This window comes from Passer montanus, unplaced genomic scaffold (genome assembly GCF_014805655.1).
Source record: "Passer montanus isolate IOZ18808 unplaced genomic scaffold, ASM1480565v1 scaffold50, whole genome shotgun sequence".
Lineage (NCBI taxonomy): Eukaryota > Metazoa > Chordata > Aves > Passeriformes > Passeridae > Passer > Passer montanus.
Window position 1 is genome coordinate 1,718,422 of NW_024369930.1, and position 19,707 is coordinate 1,738,128.

Consider the following 19,707-nt stretch of genomic DNA (forward strand, 5'->3'; position numbering starts at 1 on the left):
AGAAATATTTTACTTGCAAATATGACACATCCAACTACTGATCTGGTATCAACATCCTGTGCTAGTAGAAAACTTTGTTCTTTAGTGTAGATTATATTATGAAAAATGAAGATGGGGAAATACCCTTGAAGATAGCTAATCTGATCCCCACTAGTATGTGGCTACTAACTAAAACAGATTGTCAGATGTTTCCTCCTATCTTTTTTTAATTGCCTCATCTACTATCAGTTCCACCCCTTGCCTTTGCAGAGTATTCTAAAACTAATAGATTTGACTTTTACATTATTCATATCCTTATTGCTAAATTACCCACCACAATGCCTTGTCTCGTCCTTGCGGTATTTTCTGTTTACTTTTCCCTTTCTTTTTTACAAAGACAAATATATATTATGGTGCTGAGGTTTAACAACTTTATCGTCCATTCCTTCCAACAGTGGAAAATGGGTAGGGAATGTTTGATACTTATCATACACTAAATTTGGATCAGTGAATAAGATTGAAAAACATGCAATGAAAACCAATTTTTGGGGGGCTTTCTTGTGATATGCATACAACACACATGATGGCCTGTGTGGTCTCTCAGTGGCTGCTAGATGAGATATTTATATTGAGAAATACATGCTTCTGCAAGAGAGCCTGTTGAAATCAGAAACAGTGTATATAGATATTTATGTGAATAACGTTGGCAGAAATAAACCAGATACATTGTATTTTCATTTACATGTATGAGTATTTTCTGATATATTGTCTGCTTTTTCTTCTTCTTTTTAAAGAAATGTCCCTGTCTTCAGATCAAACACTATTTTATAATATCCTACAAGGGTCAGAATATGAGCCAATTCTTTAATTCTTAAACAGAGAAAATTCCCTTGAACTTTAGGTTAGCTTACATAATAAGTGGCAGAACTACTTAAGTGTAACATCTTCCTCTAAAGTATTTATGAAATATAATATAAACAGTTAAATAGCTCTCAGTTAAATAATATATGTTTTGGACCTATTCATTCCTAAGTGTGCTTAGTTCTGACAATTTGATAAATATGTTATTCTGTGACAGGTTATTTCATACAGTTCAATAAGTTCTTTTTACATGTTTTTCCTAGTGCCAGGCATAGAGAATTGTATTCTGATGTATAAATACTAATGCAATATGCAGCAGGTATTAAAAAATTAATTTGTCCTCAGATAGTCCCACACCTGTAAATAATATGCAGAATATAAATCTCTGTTTCTATTCTATTCTAAGAAAAAATGTTGCTGTCAGAATAAGTATATAGCACTTGGGATTTACAGTTCTAATATAATATCTTCACATTTTTCATATTTATATTGACAATTATTTTGGATGTAACCACCATATCTCAAAAGTTGGTATTTAGCAATTGTCTTGTAATTTTGTAAAAGGATTCTGGATTTTGTCTTCTATATTAATTTTTCTCTACATTTTTCAATCTCTACACACTACTATGAAAAGTCCATTACAGTTTCTTCATAAGTTCTATTGCTTTTGAAGATGGCTAAATTTCTTCAAAGATACATCTTCTTAGAGAAGGCATAATAATAGGTACTTTAAAGGTATGCAGAAGTTCTTTGCTAGCGGTACAGATTCTAGTTTTGGTTTTGGATTTTGGTTTAAGTTTCCTCTGCGAAGCATTATTAAATTATTACAGATATTTAATTCTTTTTTCATTTATTAATATTTTGGCAAAAAAGGGATATTTGCATGTTTTAAATTAAAACTTCTAATTTCTTTTATAAACATGTAATTTTGAAATGTTACTTGAGTTACTATAAAAACAGGGGACTGCATTAATCAAAATAAAACATGTAAAATTATCAAAATAATTCCATCCATGGGAAAATAACTGGATTTTTCGATGTTTGAAAATGCTCTGTATTTGAAGTTTTTATTGCAGTTTGGAATGGAAACTTTTTCCAAAATCTTTAATAATCCTTTCAGAATCTGAAAAATGTTCTCACCTAATTCCAATACCTCTTGTGTGTTCTGCTCCCTTTTTTTCTGAGGGCAAATTCTCAGGACTGTGGGTCACCCATTGGTCTTGCATTCAGAATATGAACTGTCCAGCAGTTTTATGCAGATCTGCTGAGTGATCAGTGGAAATCATGTAGATTTGCACTGTAAATTCAAACCCTGGAGTATTTTGTGAACATTGAAATTATTATTTTCTCATTTACCCTGTCTTCTTGACAGAATTTTTTTAAAATTTTGGTTTCATTTTTAAAAATTTTGTTTTTGCTGTGCCTTCCGTTTGATTGGAAATTACTGGAGAAAACAGTTGTCCAGGGCTGTGTGTTTTTTCAGCTCTGAGCAGTACAAAATCTATTAATGAGGACAATAGATGTACTGGAACTGGTACTATTTATATCTTTAACAATATAAACTGTGGCATTGAGACCACCCTCAGCAAGTTTGTGGGTGTCACCAAGCTGGTGGAAGCAGTGACAGTCCCTGATTCTGGCAAGGGGTTGTGGTAGATGATCTTTGAAGGTTCTTTCCAACACAAAGCTCTCTCTGTATCTATGATTTAATCCCTAGATCTCTATAAACTTCTGCACAACGCTTCAGTATATAAAAGTGAATCAGATATTAAAATCCTTCATTTTCATAGTATGTCTGTAATTCTAAACATCAATAGCCCTGGTGAGAAATAAAGGACATTAATGAAATTATCTCATGTTCTAGATTCTGTAAAGCCAGCTATAAGTAGAAAAGACAGATTGAGCCCAAAACATCTGAAATTAAGCCCCAGTGTAAAACCAAGAATGAAGATGAAGGTGAATTTCTAAATTACAGTGAAGAAAGAACAAATGAAGGAACACCCATAAGTGTGTAGTCTTTTTATATCCTGTGCAAAATGATTCAGGACAGAGTCATACTGAGACAATGTTCCATTTTGAAGCGGGAGAAGATTGTGGGAGTTTTTTTATGATTAACCTTGGGTCAAGTGAGGATATAGAGATGTTACTTGTAATTTCAGAAGACTGTTTCTCTGTTCTATTGTAGAATTCTCTTCACTGTAAGAGGGGCTCTTGTTATAATTGAGATTTTTTCTAAAAGCACCTGAAAGGCTTAGGAGCACAAACAACAGCTGAAATTCAGTACAGTCTATTGTATGACTCCATTGGAATAATCAAATCTACCAAAAACTTCTAAACAAGCACTATCATTTTTTGTCTTGCAAAATCCATCAAAAATAAATGAACAGTGTCAGGGGGAAGAAGGAAAGGGAGGATCCATTGGAATAATCAAATGTACAATAAACTTCTAAACAAGCACTATCATTTTTGTCTTGCAAAATCCATCAGAAATAAATGAACAGTGTCAGGGGGAAGAAGGAAAGGGAGGATGGGTGGACATTAAGATCAACTATGTTGAATTCTACCAGCTCAATGTCAAATGGCTGAAGAATGTTTTGACTGTTAATATTTGCAAAGCATTACTGATTCTGAAGGGTTTCAAATATGCCCTAAGCTATTCAAATAAAGCTTTTTTCTGTCTCTCTTTTCCTAGGCATTTACTTAACCAGAATGTTGCAGATAGGTAGGTATACTGGGGGAGAAGCAGAGAGACAACAATGATAGATATTTCTATGTGTTGCTCATCACTGCAGTGATTAATATTGCAAACATTGATAAAATTAAACCTTGGTTTATTTATAGAATGCATTTTGGAGTGGAATTCATCCACTCCATTCCAAGTTCATTATGTATCTACAACTTAGATTACATTTTTAAAATTTGGATTATAGAAATTACTGCTTTCAGATTATATTTGTTTGAATGCTCTTATAAAGGAATTTTAAAATGCCATTTGGGAATATCTTTTTCTTTTGTTCTGATAAAAAAAGACAGCTGGATAAATACCTTAAACTAGACACTTTGAACAAAACAAAAGCTGAATATGACATTTCCAACCCTGCAATATAAGAGCTTGAATTCTTTCATAAAGCTCTGTGTCATAATAAAGAAAACACCCCAAAACCATAATTAAAATAAAAGCAACAAAAAGACCTAATGAAATTGATGTATTTAGTTTTCATTAGTATTTAAAAGTATTTGAGATGTATCAGGAAAAGCAGGGTCAAACCATGGATATATTAGTGCCAGTGAACTCACATGAAGTAGGCATTCCAAAGACACTGATATAGCAGCTGAATACATTTCCTTTCTTTGAGTTAAATCTTTCCAGAGAAGATATTCTGGTCAATTAAAAGAACAACCTTTAATCTAATAAAGTGTTCATTCTAGAGAAGTCTATTCACTGCTGTTTACAGAGTTTCTATGCTCAGGGAAAATTCAGTTTATTTCAGTGTGTGAGCTGTAATGAGTCTTTCTAAACTCACCTGTGGATATTGTCTCAAACTCTGATGTGCTGTGAGAAATTTATTTCACAGGAAAAAAAATACCTTGAAAATTTCCTTTCATCTTTTTAGTTATTTCCATTTCAATTTTCCCTCTGCCTTTTGCTTTTCTTACAATGCCTCCTTTCTTCTCAATTCTGTTTTTTTTTCCTGTTGATGACTCCAGATAGCCTTACATACACTGTCAATCACATGCCATCCTGCCCGAGAGCATATGCTGCTGAAAATCACATGAGATAGCTCCTTTTAATCCATCTTTTACAGGGAAAATTCAATTTAACAGTCATTTTGAATAGCATAAACCCCTGACTCTTGGCATCTTCATTTTAAATGAAGGCACCAGATTCTCTTTCTGTCAAAACACAGGATCTCTCCATAGGAAGAATTCTCTTCTTCCCATACTGGTGTGGTAATAACCATGTAGTAAGTGGTACACCTTAATAAATCAGGTCCTCAAGAGACTGGACTGTCTGTGTTTCATCAGCAGAGGTCTCTGATTATTTGAACCATATGTACCTTCTAAAACTCAAGTTTTATAAATTGATTATTTCACTTGTTAACACTATTAAGATATTAAACATAATGTAAAACATCTTCTGTGAGTATAATTTTAAAAGGACCTTTCTTTTTGTGCTTATTTTCTTAGAGGTATATTGGATGCGTACATAATGTTCACAAAGACTATTTCCTGGATGCTTTTGTCTTCCATAGACTGGAGTAATTGCAGAGTAAAAAAATTCCAATTTATATTTCTGCTGTAATGTTTTAATAGAAAAACACATTTCTGAAGCTATCATACAGTCTACCATTCAGAAAGAAATTTATAATATTGATGAAGAATTAGAAGAAACAAAAATATTTCCCAAGATTTATTATATGTTCCAGTTTTAGGTTTTTCCAATATTCTTAGAGGGGAAAAGCAAGCCAGAAGAAAGTTTTGTCTTGTGTACAGATTGAAACTATTCTTGTCTCCCCAAACTGTACCTTTTAATTTCAAAAACTTTTGCCTCTGTAATTTCCACAGACTGCAGGGAAAGATTTTGTTTGAAGTTTTGACTATAATTTAAACTTCATCACTAAATCCAGAACACTCAGAAGAAGAGAACCAAATAAGCAAAATTATTCATGGGCTTTGCTGCACCAGCTCCCTTCATGAAGCCAATTACATTCCCCAAATAAAGCTTGACAGCCAAACTCACCTGCTGTTAAGAGCAGAGGTTGAATCATATGAAAGTAGTTATGGACTAATGGGTTTTTGCTTGTTGTTGCTAGAGTTTGCTTTCTGTCTCCTGCTCTGCCAAGTTTCTGAGGCATCTGTCTGGAAGCCACATAGATAAAACCTCAAGCAGTGAAAGCTCATACTTCAGTCCCCCTCAGACTTTTAAACCTATCTCCTGCTGATTCATCTTCTCCCAATAAAACACTAAAGTATCTTAAGAACAGTGTTTTAAAATTATAGTGGTATCTTTCAGCATTACTACTACCCTGGATTTTTTAGTTAGTTTACTATTTGTAATTAATTCTGCTATTACAGTTCTTAGCTCAGATTTTGCTACCAAATCTCATGCAGGAGGATTTACTTTGGCCACCTCTGGCTAGTTAATACTGTTCCCTTTTCTACTTCCCAACCAGTTCAGTTACTTGCTGTTTGACATGAGTTAATGTAACTTTCCATTACCTGACAATCACTATCATGGTTCTATGATTATTTTTACAAGGTTATATTTGACTGAGGACTGTAAGCACAGAAAATTGTCAATTGAAAACTGTCAATCAAAATTGAAAATTGTCAATCTCACATTCAGCAGAATTGGGGGTTTTAGGTGAATTTTACTCTCTATTTTTTTCCCCTGGGAAGAATTCTTCTGCTTCCTACTAATTTTATATAGAATATTGCCAGTTAGATGTCTTAACCTTGTCAAAAAAGATTCAACCACTTATAAGTTTATATTTTTGTCCTTTTGATGGATGAGTCTTTAGAGTACTCTCAAATAAATATTTGCCTTAAAATACAAGTGTTTTAATACAGAAGATACATATATTCCCTGCTCCTATGATTGACCTGTAGTTCATAAACTGTGTCACAGATACTTCAGGCTCTCCTCTATGGCTCTTTTTATTTTTACTCATTTTTGTTTCTGTCTCTTTCTCATCACATGTAAGCAGATTTTGTTATCACTTGTCAGCAATATAGCAAAAAGCTAAATTAATTAAAATTACATAAGGTTCACAAAGTTCTTGTAAAACTTGTTCCACTGCAGTATCTGTATTCCAGGAATGTGACAATAATTTGAAGCATAAGATGTCATTTAGGTGCTCACATTACCTAGGCTTTATATCAGTGGCCTTTCACATTATTGATGGGGACAGAAGGCAACCCCAGCCATTAACTCTTCCTGTAAAGCAGCACTGAAACATCCACCTTATGTGGGCTCATTTGTCAGTGCCCTGCATCTGGAAAACATCTTTGCTGGAAGAATGATCTGCAGCATGAAGTAGTGTGGGAGGTGAGACTATATTTCTGAAGAATTTAAAATGGGAGCCAAAGATATTTATGAGGGCAAAAAAGGGCAAAGGCTATGGACTTGTGCAGTTGTGATGATGTAATGCTATGAAGAGCAGAGCAGAGCAACAGCAGCTTTGTCACTCCCTGAGAAAAAGAAAAAAATATTAAAAATTTGCAGTGATATTTGTTTATATTCAAGGACCAAAATTATATATGACTCAAAATGTGCTTAAATTCTGAGAATGTGTTAAAAATGAAATGTCACTATAGTCTGGTTGCTGTGGAGCAGCATTGAGATTTTTACATTTGATTTTCTAAGCATAATTAAATTATCAATAATTTATATTAAAAAATTAAATAAAAATGGAGTGACTTTTTCTAATTGAAGAAATTACTGTTCTAAAATAATCTTAGAAATTAAAATTATATACTGATTATTAAAATATCCAAGAAATTGCCCATTAGGAATATAACAAACATTTTTAGATCAATGTGTAATAGAATCCATTTTGTCAAACAGGATACAGTATGAATACATTCACCAAAGTAGATCTGCAATAAGAGATAGTGTGGTAAGCAAGACCAGTCTGAACATTTGCCAGCGAGCTCTGTCAGACAGATAGCAAACCATCAGGTTTGTTCTCAGCTTTTAAAACAGAAAGAAATAAGATTTTTTCTCTTATGAAATGTAATTCAGCAGTGCAGACTTGCTTTAAAGCTTTCAGAGGTAAAGTGAAGTGCCATATAGGAGTATGTAAATATTGAAGTCGTCTTTCCCTTGTTGAGTAAAATGCTGTTTGTGCTGCAGTGGGGTGGGTTTAGTTATGGTCTTGAGTCTTTAGATTAAAGTGGAAAAGCACTATAGCACAAAATACAACATTGTCTCAAATTTATGGATCAGTACTTCAGAAGATTTGTTTTTACCAAAAGATAAGAGTAGGAAAGGTGTTTTCTCTTTTTTTCCTATGTGCTGAGTACTAGCAATATATTCACCCTGAATAATTCATCCTCTGTGTCTCTGGCTTTTTGCTTCTTTATGCAAGATCTTTACAGAAGAAGTAACTTTTTTAGGTGGTCTTTTTGTTTGTTTGTTTGTTTGTTTTGCCTTTTTGTGGTTTTGGTTTTTTTTTTTTGGTCACAGAAATCTATAGAAACTCAGTAAAAGGAAGGGTTTTGCTTAACTGAAACCCTTAATCACTCCCACATGAGGGAGAAGCCGAGGGTTTCTAACCCATGTGCTGAAACAGTTTGTATAATTTATTAAATATTAAATAGTTGTATATTTTGTTGCACAGCTTCAACAGGAAATGGAGAAAGCATCCATCCTTCCCTACCAATCTAGTAGCTAATAACTTGTGATCAGACCTTGTTATGGAAGGAGAAAAACCTGAGTTTCAATCCATTTAGAAAAGTAAATTGACCTCATGTTTGCTATTCCTCAGGTGACTGATTTAGCCATTAGTATATTTTAAAAATTTTAGGTAGCACTATATTTTCTGTGGCCAGGTTGTTGAAGCAAATTGTGCTTGTACCTGATCTTGTAAGTGTGCTAGATGTGCCCAGCATAAATATGGACATTAAATCCTAATATTAGGTCAAGGAACACCATCTTTCTATATTATGCTCAAGTTTAGACATTGTCTACAAATTTATTTTTTAATTAAAGAGTATCAGCAGGACCAGGAATGCAACTTTAGACACCTCAAGGTATCCTTGTGTGCATAACCTTCTTCAAGGTAACTGAAGGTAAATTTTGGGGAAATTTGCTCAAAACCCCAGCTCTGGGGTCCCCCACATAAGAAGGATGTGGGCCTGTTTGGAGCAAGTCCAGAGGATGCCACAAAGCTGATCAGAGGACTGGAGCACCTCTAGTATAAAGACAGGCTGAGAGAGCTGGGACTGTTCAGCCTGGAGAAGAGAAACCTTTAGGAAGATCTTATAGCAGCTTTCAGTATTTAAAGGGTTTAAAAGAGAGCTGGAGTGGACCTTTTCACAAGGGTATTACCCTTGTTCTAACAAGGGGTAATAGCTCTAAACTGTAAGAGCAAAAGTTGAGATGAGACGTAAGAAATCTTTTATTGTGAGGGTGTTGAGACAATGGCATGCTGTCCAGAGAAGATGCGGGTGCCCCATCTCTGAAAGTATTGAAGGCCAGGTTGAACAGGGCTTGGAAAAACCTGGGCTTGGAGAAACTGTGGCAGAAGGGTTGGAACCAGATATCTTTAAGGTCCCTTCCAATCCAAACCATTCCATGATTCTAAGAGCTAGCAATGCATTTGTGTGAGCATGAAAGCTGTGCTATGTGTGGAGGCAGCAGCTCGTCCAGATGCAGTACAGCTGCATTCCTGCAGGGCTGCATTGAAGCCAACCAGCTTTGCTGAAGGGGCATAGCACAACAAAAATTATATTCTACTGCTTCAGAACCTGTGTCATTTACAATAAACCACACCATAGTGAGATTTACTTGCCTAGAAATGGCAAGTTTCTAGTACTGTTTCAGTCTCCCAGATATACCACTCATTCTCCAGGCATTCAGGAGGTGCTGCATTATCCTAATATCTCATGTATCCTACAAAGTATGGAAATTCTACTACCTATCAAAGGATCTACCTACTATTGCTACATTTGTGATTCAGTACAAAATCACTCTCCAAACCCACCTGCTTGCTGTTTTCTAGCCCTTTCAGATGCAGTGTTCACTTCTATTCTTGTCTCTACCCCCCACAGAAACCCCATGTCTGTGTAGTTTGCTGGATGTAGTCTTAGGAAGACCTCTTTTTACAAGTTCTGTCTTGAAAGATGTTTCATATTCTCAACTTCCATTTAAGACAATAAGATTTGCAGGTGTGCTTTGCAGGGCTGACTCTTTTACGAGAAGTTATCAGTTTATGTGATCGGATAGAGAATTGTTCATCATTATGAGAACACATGAGTCATATCTCTGATCTATCTAAAGAAATATTGTCTCATTTATGAACAATTTGCCTTCAGGACAACATGAAAATAAATCAGGGGAAGCTACCACAGTAACCTTTTGTTGCTTGTATACAACTAGAATTTAAAATGCAATTCTTTTCACTCCAAGTCTGATTAAAAAATAATATGTACTGAATGATTTATATTTTTGCAAATAAAAACTGGCTTTATTTAGGACCAAAAGTGTATTTCTAGCTCTGCTTTCATTTCATTTCTAATCTGTTCAGAAACAAGCGATGTTCTTCCAAAACAGCAATCTGCTCATTTGCTTGGCAAGAGCAAGCTTTGAAAGTGCCATTTCCACATTGCTGTGCAGCTGTGTGCTGTGTATCACTGTCAAAAAATGTGTATCTATCCACTGGTTAGTATGCAATGCTTAGACAAAAAAGTCTCTTGTTCTCTTCATCATGATGTTCCTCTCTGTGACTTAGTTTTCCATTTGTTAAGTGAGGCCAGTCTCACACAGGTACAACTATTTAATAATTTCTGCTTGAAGATCACTCGAGAAAGCCATCATATGTGAGGCTGAATTTTTACTATAGCTCCTTTGATGTAAATTTTATCATCTAAGGAAATAACTTTCAGAAATGAGTTACTTTTGGCCTCTATTGACCTGAACTCGGCCTACCAAGTAAATGGAATAAAACATATTTATTCTATTACTGAAATCACACAGACCATATACTTAATAATTGAAAAATAATAGAAATGTTGTCAATTTGTTGGATTATTTTAATACCCTTTTTGAACATTAAATTTCTTGCTAACAGAACATCAAATGTGGTTTCTATGTTGCTGTTAAGGTGCAGCATGGACAAATGAACATAACTGCTGGTGTGGCATGTGAGCAGGAGCTCCAAACTGGATGGGTGCTCATTTGTCTTTTCTAGCTCAGGGACAGTCTCACTTCTTCCAACATCAGCTTCAGGACCACAACCAAACAGTTGAAAAAATTATGCTTATGGAAAGCTGTGAGGATAAGCACATTTAATGAGTTTTACCAAAAGTGATTTCTTAAAAATAAAACAATTTGCCACAGTACAGGGATAAGAACATTGTTGCTTTCCCCCAGACCGAGCTCTGTCGTTGTGAACCGAGTCCGAGGGTACTCTCTCAAATGACTCCTTTGGAGGCTTCTCAACAACAAAATTATTTTCAGCCTTTCTGACCTGTTCCTAACCAGGTTGTGCTCTGCAGCACAGTGCAGAGAGATCCCCATGTTTTGCCTCTTTCTTGCTTCCTGAGGCCTAAATCCACGTTTCGGCAACATTACCCAGAATGAATTTCCTTTTCTCAGTGGAACTGGCTTTAGCCTAGATCACGTACCGCTAAACCTCAGATTCCCATATCAGGTCAGTGCATTTCTTGACAAAATCAGTGTTGGAAAATTATTCATATGCATTTCACAGATTTCATACTGTTTTCACTGAATTTAGAAGCAATACATTCAGTGAACTGAGTGAAGACAATGCTAAGCTTAAAACCCACAATGCCATCCTCCTAAAAATACAAACCCAGGTAAAAATGGTGTGTTCACTGAAAACCTGGAGTTTGATATACCTGAAAGACAAGGACACAATTTCCAGGGGTTTTTTTCCCAATTTCCATTAATTCATAATTTTTTTTCTCTCCATTTGCAGTATTTATTCTTTTTCCTTTTCAGAAAATTTCCAGGAGAAAACTAATTTTCATCTCTCCCTATCTCATACTTTAGGCATAAAGATTATGATGGAAAGACTCAGAGACAAACTTCCCTGAGAACTGGCTTAGTTTGAAAATTGTTCCCAGGTGTTTCGTGTCTCTTTCTTACTCAAAGGTTATATGTTCAGCATTTTAATGTCCCACAACTTCTCGCCCAGTTCCCTAGGAGGATATGAAAATGAAGCCATGAAAGCTAAGCTGTTTGGTATTTATCACGAACACTCTGATTGTATTTCAGAGCTCTGGGATTTAAACAGGACGTCAGTCTTTCGTAGCCCGTTTGGATATCTTGGACTTCATGTAATGCTGCTGGATGAGTATCAAGAGCGACTGTTCGTGGGAGGAAGAGACCTCTTGTATTCCCTCAGTTTGGATCGAATCAGCGACAACTACCGAGAGGTGGAGTAAAAGCCATATATATACATATGTAATATATATTAGTCACTTCATGTCGCAACACGTGGCACAGGATATTAGAACTTGCATGACTGAGGTAATGGAGTTTTTGTAGGTGTTTTGTGCATGAACTCTAAGGCCATATTTATATTTAAGAAAAATACACTAAGTACCATTTTCTCCCCCCTCTTCACCCATAAGGCTCACACTGTATGAGGAGACTTGGGGTCATATAACTGTTTCTCACTGAATTTCAGCATGGTTACAGATGTTTAGAGCACCTCACATTTGTAGACATTTGATTTCTATATCTCCACTATATTATTGAGGAATAATATCTCCCTGGCTTTTTGGGGAGTTTCAGAAGAGAAAATGTTAAGGGAAAAATATAGCATGTAAACTATAAGTTTTCAATAGCAGCATAAACCTTGAAGTTTTTTGGGTTTTTTTGACCTTTAGAAACTGGATTTTGCATTGGTTTGAGTCATTATGTAATGACTGAAAGTGGCATTTGGAGGCTACTCAGTGGTCTGTGGGAGAAAGGTGGGTTAGGTCATAATCCTGCCAGAGAACTCCGTACATTGTAGAAACCACAAGTGATTGGCAAACTGACAACTGGAGAGGCTGGAGTCTGAGCTGATGTGAGCCTTGGATTCCTTACTCCCTTCTGCCCTTGGAAGCTAGAATTGGAAACATACAGTGGCAAGGGAAGCTGGCAGGAGCACTGTTCCATTGTTCAACCATTTTGAATGTAGACAAATGATATTTTGAAATATTTCAGTGTTTTCCTTCTGTACTTTAAATTTTCTCAATGTGTTTTGATGTATTTTCATTTATTTGCAAGTCAATTAGTAGAATAAAAAGTGAGTAAAATAAAATAAAGTCACTTGGGAATAATATTTTTGTTGATTTCTATTCTGCACTGACCACTGATGTTTCAAATTCTTTTCTTTCTGCCCCTTTGCTAAGTGAATATCATTATTCTTATATCAACACTCTGGCCAACTTTACTGTAAGTATCTTTGGTTATCTCGAAGCATAATTAGCATGTTCCACTACTGTGAACAGATATAATATGCTTTATTCTTTTTATAAACATTTGGGAATGTTAATCCTCATTATGGGATATGAATCTATTCAGGGAGGCTATTTGAGAATTTATCTACATTAAAAAAAAATCCCCACCCAGAATTTAACTCCTCAGGGGGCAGAGTTACATACTGAGCTTTTTTCCTCAACAGTGAGATATGAACTAATTCCTTTTCGCTTTGATACAAATTATTAATATCCTGTGACAAGATATTAGAGCTCACAGATATGAAAACATTTAGACAGCATTTGTTTCTATAAAATAAGATTTTTGTCACCACTCTGTTCTTCCCCCTTTGGCAGTAAATCTGTGAGGAAAGACGACAGGATAGAGCTCTTCATGCTTCTGTCCAACCACCATCCTCATATCTGGACACACTCAAAGTTCACTGCTCCCCTCCTTGATTTTAAGTGGAATATCAGCCACTCACTCTGAAACCATGTTCTCTGTCTGGAGACTTGTGCAGAGTATGGCAAAGTGATAAAAACTCTTCTTGCCTTTTTTTATGCCAAAAATGAGAAACTGAAATAAATGAAGCTTGGCCTGGCACCTTTAGAAGCATGATCTCACTGGGACTTAGCTGCCTTGAGTACAAATGTCATGAGCTTTTTCTCCTTTTCCAAGAGTTCATTCAGTGCAGATCTCATTCAGGGATAGTTAGTGAAAGTATGATCATTTTACAGCTTTATCAGCAAAAGTGTGGAATGAAACATTTCTGTTATAGGAATCCTTAATTGCTGACATACATTAGAGAAAGTTCCTGGAGTTGAGAGAGTGGTTGATTAATTATTACCAAAGTTCTTAATTAATGGATGTTTAACTGTGTGTTGGTTATTCTTTGACCTTTTCTTTTAGACTGAAGAGTTTAACTTAATTTATCTAAACTAGAAGTTGTAATCCACTGAAATTATATAAGTGCAGGCAAATTCCTGGATTTTATTCTCTCTCTGGTAAACAGGATGACTCGCTATCTGCAAAAGAAAGGTTTCATGAAGTTTTGGGCAGAATCGTATTGATCTTCATCTTCTGTGACCCAGAAAACAGTTTATGTCTTTTAATTAATAGTCATCCCTTTCTCAACAATTTAAAATATTAATATGCTTTCTAAAAACCAAACTGAAATCCATTCCCAACTAGAGATTTATGCCTTTTGCTGTAAAAAGACCAAAATATTCAGTTCTAGCCAGCATATTAGAAGTTATCCCAAAGAAAAACAACTAAATGCTGAGTGGACATAAAATGCTTTTACATTGAGACCTGTTAACTGCCAAAGTTATTCAACATTTCAAAAAAACTTAACTTGTGATGCATATGAGGTATGCCTCCTACAAATCTGTATTTAATAGACTACATGTTTTTTTCAGGTTCAATTCCCTTCAACTTTAAAATACACTGCAACACTCTGAAGGGTTGATTATAGCTTTTTCATGTAACGTAATGGCTGTTTATACAAATCTCTACCAAATTATTTTAAATGCATTTATCCTCACCAATTTTTCATATAAATTAAAAAAATTGGGGGAAAAGGCCTTCAGGAAAAATACTACTACTATAATTCTTGCATTGGTGAGGAAATCCAGACATTTGAGCTCTCAACTGTGGCAAAAATCTTCCATGTCACCAGGGAAAGGGGAAGACCCTGACTTCTTTATTTGTCCAATAGTGTTTATTTTGCCTACTTTGCTCTGTGTCTCTCATTTAACACATACAGAGTGTATTGTATTGTTACTTAGAGTATTTGATGCTATGTGTGACATATAGCATTATGGAACTCTAACTACAGAGTAACATAATGCTATATGTTTTTCAACATTACTTAGATGTCTTATTTCTATGTGAAGATGCCCATACACTAAGAGTCGCAAGAATGAGGGAGAATATGAAATGTGAGTATCAGTGTTTATAGAGAATTAGAGCCAGATAAGCACTCAAAACCTTGTGCAAAGACAAAGCTTTGTAGGCACACTTCACTTAACCTTTGTTTTCCCAAAGATCTCATTCCCTTTGACACCATCTTTGGAATAAATCCTTACCCATATTTGAGTATTTGGTCCAAAGCCTTAAAGGCTTGTAGTGATCTAAAAGATAAAGAACTTTCTTTGGCATCCAGTGCCAAATTTGTTTTTAAAAACATTGCAGTTTGTTGCAATTGGTGCCAGAGAGGATCTTTGTTAACAGCAAACTTGAGCCAGTGCCAGTAGCTCATCACCACTGGCCAAACAGCTCATAAAGAAGGGGGACCTTTGTTCCTCCTTTTGTCTCATATTGGAGTGAAAATAAACTGCTCTTCCTATTTACCCAAAAATTCCTTACAGATAGCTTCTGCTTCAAGGGCCTTAGGAAGATCTGAGTCTGGATAGAAAACCTCCCACTTCTCTAAATGGGTTTGTGCAGGCAGATTTTGATTGTTCTGTTTCTCACCCAGTGTGAGATGGCTCCAGATTTGGTTTTATATCTCTGCTGTAATAAATTATAGAGACCTCATCATATATATCTTGCCTCTAGTGAAGCTCTACTTCACTCCAGAGCTGGCTGAACACAGGTTTCCAAGATCACGGCTTGCTTGTGTCTTCTTTGAATACTGTGTAGGAATGTGCACAAATCTAAACTGCAATAAGTACACAATTTAGTGACTTCAATTATCCATTGGAATAACCTTCCAAGAGGGAAGGTGACCATGTATTTGTTGATAAATTTATACAATATTCAGTCATCAGCAGATATTTTTAAAGAAATTATATTTCAGCCAAGCACAAGTTAGTTGTTAACTAAGCACTGTTTATTGACTCAAACTGGAGACAGGCTGGTAGAATTGCTAAATTGTCCTGTCACACATTAGAGTTCAGACTAGAACACACAGTAGTCTATTTTGGCCTGAGTGCTATAAAGCTCATATAATTTCTTTAAATTAGTTTTCAGTATAGATACCATCCTGTTTTTTAAGGCTAGTGGCTGAATGGAGAGGATGTTTGCAGACACTAATTAGCATTCCAGCTCCAATTAAAGTTTTCCCCATATCTGTACTTTCTTACACCTTCATTTTTTTTTTCCCATGATGAGTATATTTAAAAATATCTTTCCCTACAGTGTTTTACCCTTTACAGAGCAAAAATTACATCATCGAAGTCAAGGATGAGAATACTGTGGTATGATAGGAGAAAACATCACTAACCAAGCAATTTTAAAATTTCATTCAGTTATCTGAAGTGGTGAAAAATTTTGAAAAATTATGTTCAAGCCAATAGTTATGTCCAGACTGCAGCTCAGTGAGATGTATGCCAGTATAATGCTAATACACTCTATATACCCAGGCAGATTTCCTAAAATACTTTTTGATAGCTTGCCAAATGATTGTAATCCCATCAGAGAACCAACTAAAAATTAAGGCTGATAATTGTCACACCTCTTAAACATAAACATCAGGAAAAATAATACATGGCAGGTTAAAGACTACCATTGCAGCTGATTAATATCTGGATTTTCATGCAGTGCAAACATATCCTATGTTATGCTAATTTTAAATTTGGTATGATAGCAAAATCTGACATGCAGAGATTTTTTAGTCTCAATTCTAAAATACTTTTGAAGATATTAAAATAGTAACACTTATTTATGTTAAAACTCAAGAGCCTTGCAAGAGTTATGAGTTTTTAAAATAATTTGTGGATAGAACAACTCCTTCAGGAGACATATATTATTACTAGACTTATAATTCAGACCCATGCAATTCAGGCAATGAATATGGACTTGCCTTAGAAGCCAGTAATTTTGTGAGGAGGGCCACAAAAATATTCAGAGGGCTGGAACATCTCTCCTATAAAGACGGGCTGAGAGAATTGGGATTCAATCTGAAGAAGAGACAACTCTAGGGAAACCTTATGCTGGAGTTTCAATTTGTAAAGGAGCCTTACAGAAAAGACAGAGAGTTTTCTCAGGGTCTGTAGTGACAGGACAAGAGACAGAGGTTTTAAAATAAAGGACTGTAGATTTAGATTAGATACTAGGAAGAACTTAACTATGAACATGGTGAGACCCTGGAACAGTTTGCCACACAGAAGCCGTGAATGCTCCATCCCAGGAACTGTTCAAGGTCAGGCTGGATGGGGCCTTGAGCAACAGTGAAAGATGTCCCTGACTATAGCAGCTGGTTACACTAGTTGGTCTTTAAGAGTCCCTTCCAACCCAAACCATTCTGCAACTCCATGGTCTATTCTTTTTTTCTGTGCCAAGGACTAAATTTATGTAGCCCCACTGCAGCTGCCTTTTGACATTCCAGACAAAGCAGGAGCATTAGGTTACCTCTTTGGCTTTTTTCTCTTAATTCTGTATATGTATTTAATTCAGTATATCTTAAGTGGAAAATGTACATACAAAGTATTTTCAGCAGCACTGGGACTTAGTCTCCAAATGCCAAAATAATCACCTACACAAAGTGTATTTAATACCAGGTTACAGAGTCAAGTGTTTTATTCCCTCTGTGGTTTCTCTGTTCCTAACAGCCACCCACACCTGGTGTAGGCAAAACCTCTCATTTTAGCCTGCTAGTTAGAACGTGTCTTTGGGAAGTGAAAGCTATGTTTTCATACTTTTGAGCCTCAAGAGATCTTAGAGATCTAGGTTTTTTGGGTTTAGGACGGGCTTCATTCAATTCCTGACCAATGACTAAAACAAATGACTGTGGAGCCTGAGTTTGGCAATAAATGAACCAGGAATGGTCTGACCAGGATGACTGGATGAGAGCCTTCAAGGGAGTTCAGCAGAGTCCAGGTACCTTTCCAGACTATACAGCAGCAATGTAGAGACTAGATGAGAGTAATTTTGATCACTCATAGACAACTGTAAGACCATCTGACTGAAAACAGATGCTCTGATTAACATGGATTTAGATGGTGTGAGACCTACACACTGCCAGGGCACTGCTGACTCACTCAGTTTGCCATTGTCCAGGAGACCCAGGTCCCTTTCTGCAGCTGCTCTCCAGCCTCTCATTCCCTGATCCATACACAGCAGTGAGGTGCCACTGTCCCAGGTGCAGAATGCACTTGCCCTTGTTAAACTTTATACAGTTGGTGATTGACCAGCCCTCTGATTTGTCCTGGTCTCTGCAGTGCCTTGGCCCTCAAGAGAGTCAACAGCTCCTTCCATTTCAGTGCCATTGGCCAATTTAATTAGTATTTCTTTAATTTCCACATTCAATTAGTTAAGGAAGATATTAAAAGGAACTGTGTCTTTTACTTTCAAGCCCCACAAATGTACGATTAATAATTTATCCCCACTTGTCTGCAATTAAGTTTTCTTAATATTCAATAATTCATCATTTTCTCAAAATTATTTCAATAAAACTAAGACAGGCAAAGTAATTTAATTTATAAATATTTTCCAGACAGAAAAAAAAAATTGATTGGACTATTGACAAAAATGTCTTAATGATGACATCAGTTTTTGGATATTTACTTAGTTTCAGCCAAGCCTGATATCACTGATGTGAACATGTTTTTGTTTTCACTTTTAAATGTTGTAAGAAATTAAGTAATCATTCCAGTGTGATCAGTCATTGTTTAATATTGTTTTCATCCAAACAAATCATGCATCTAGGATGAAACCTAAATGTTATACAGTAGATAGCTGAAAAAAAAACCCTCGCTTGTGTAATTTGGCTTCACTTCTACTAATTGACTGTGAAGAGCTGATCCTATTCCCATAAGGTTAATTGCTGACCCTTAGTAACTTCACTGTAAGCGGGTTTTTTTCCTAAGTGTCACTTCAAGAAGGAAATCGGTAGTTCAAGATTAATAACTATGTTGAAAATCACTGATAGTTTAGCATAGATTTTTCTACTGAATTCATATAAAATGTTCCATGCATTACCTTCCTTTAAATTTTGTTGACTACTAGTAAGTTTGCTGTGCTGTCCTCATCAAGACAGTTGTGTTCCAATGAAGGAGAGACTGAAGGTCTTTTCTCTCAGGGAAAACAAGGCTCAGGAGAACTCGTCACAATATTCCAGTACTTAAGTATTTAAGTGGCATCTCAAAGAGGAAAGAGGCTCTCCCTTCACAAGGAGCCAGGGACGTGGTGGAGTTTCTGTCAGTGGGGGATTTAAAGATGTCTAGGACAGAGTTATAAATCATCTCACCTGGGCTCCCATTCCCACCAAAAGCTGGACCAGATGATCTTTTGAGGAACTTTCCAACCTGGGCTGTTCCATGATTTTGTACTTCCGATCTGAGAATCTTTCTTTATGAGAAATAATGGAAAAGCTGGATTTCCATGATCAGACTACCATTTTTTTTTTTTCCTCAGATCCATTGGCCTAGTACACCTCTGCAGGCAGAAGAATGCATAATTAAAGGAAGAGATGCTGTAAGTATCACTAATTACAGATCAAATATACTTTAATTATACCAGTGGCTGGTCCAAAACAAGGATTCAGGCATCCCTAACTTAAGAGAGATTAAAGCACAGATATAAAGTGAAGTGTTGCAGGTTTAAAACATGTAAGTACTGTGAACACATTAAATTATTAGTTTAATTGCTCTTCAAACCAGCTCGTAAACAGGCAATGAACACTTTTGATTGCCTGAACTTTCTTCTAATTCTTATTCTGGTGCTATCAAAGAGGGACGTTAATTTTCCTTTACCATTTCTCTGTCCTT

The 19,707-nt window shown here is 35.8% G+C and overlaps 1 protein-coding gene across 2 annotated transcripts in view; it reads left to right on the forward strand.

Annotated features, from left to right (window-relative positions):
* Positions 1 to 19,707, forward strand: part of SEMA3E (semaphorin 3E) — a 131,554-nt gene that overhangs the window by 59,784 nt on the left and 52,063 nt on the right. For both annotated transcript variants that reach the window (XM_039723795.1, XM_039723796.1), the window contains exons 3-4: positions 11,804 to 11,964; positions 19,355 to 19,414. In XM_039723795.1, the coding sequence (XP_039579729.1) occupies positions 11,804 to 11,964; positions 19,355 to 19,414 (221 nt within the window). The remainder of the gene's footprint in view (positions 1 to 11,803; positions 11,965 to 19,354; positions 19,415 to 19,707) is intronic.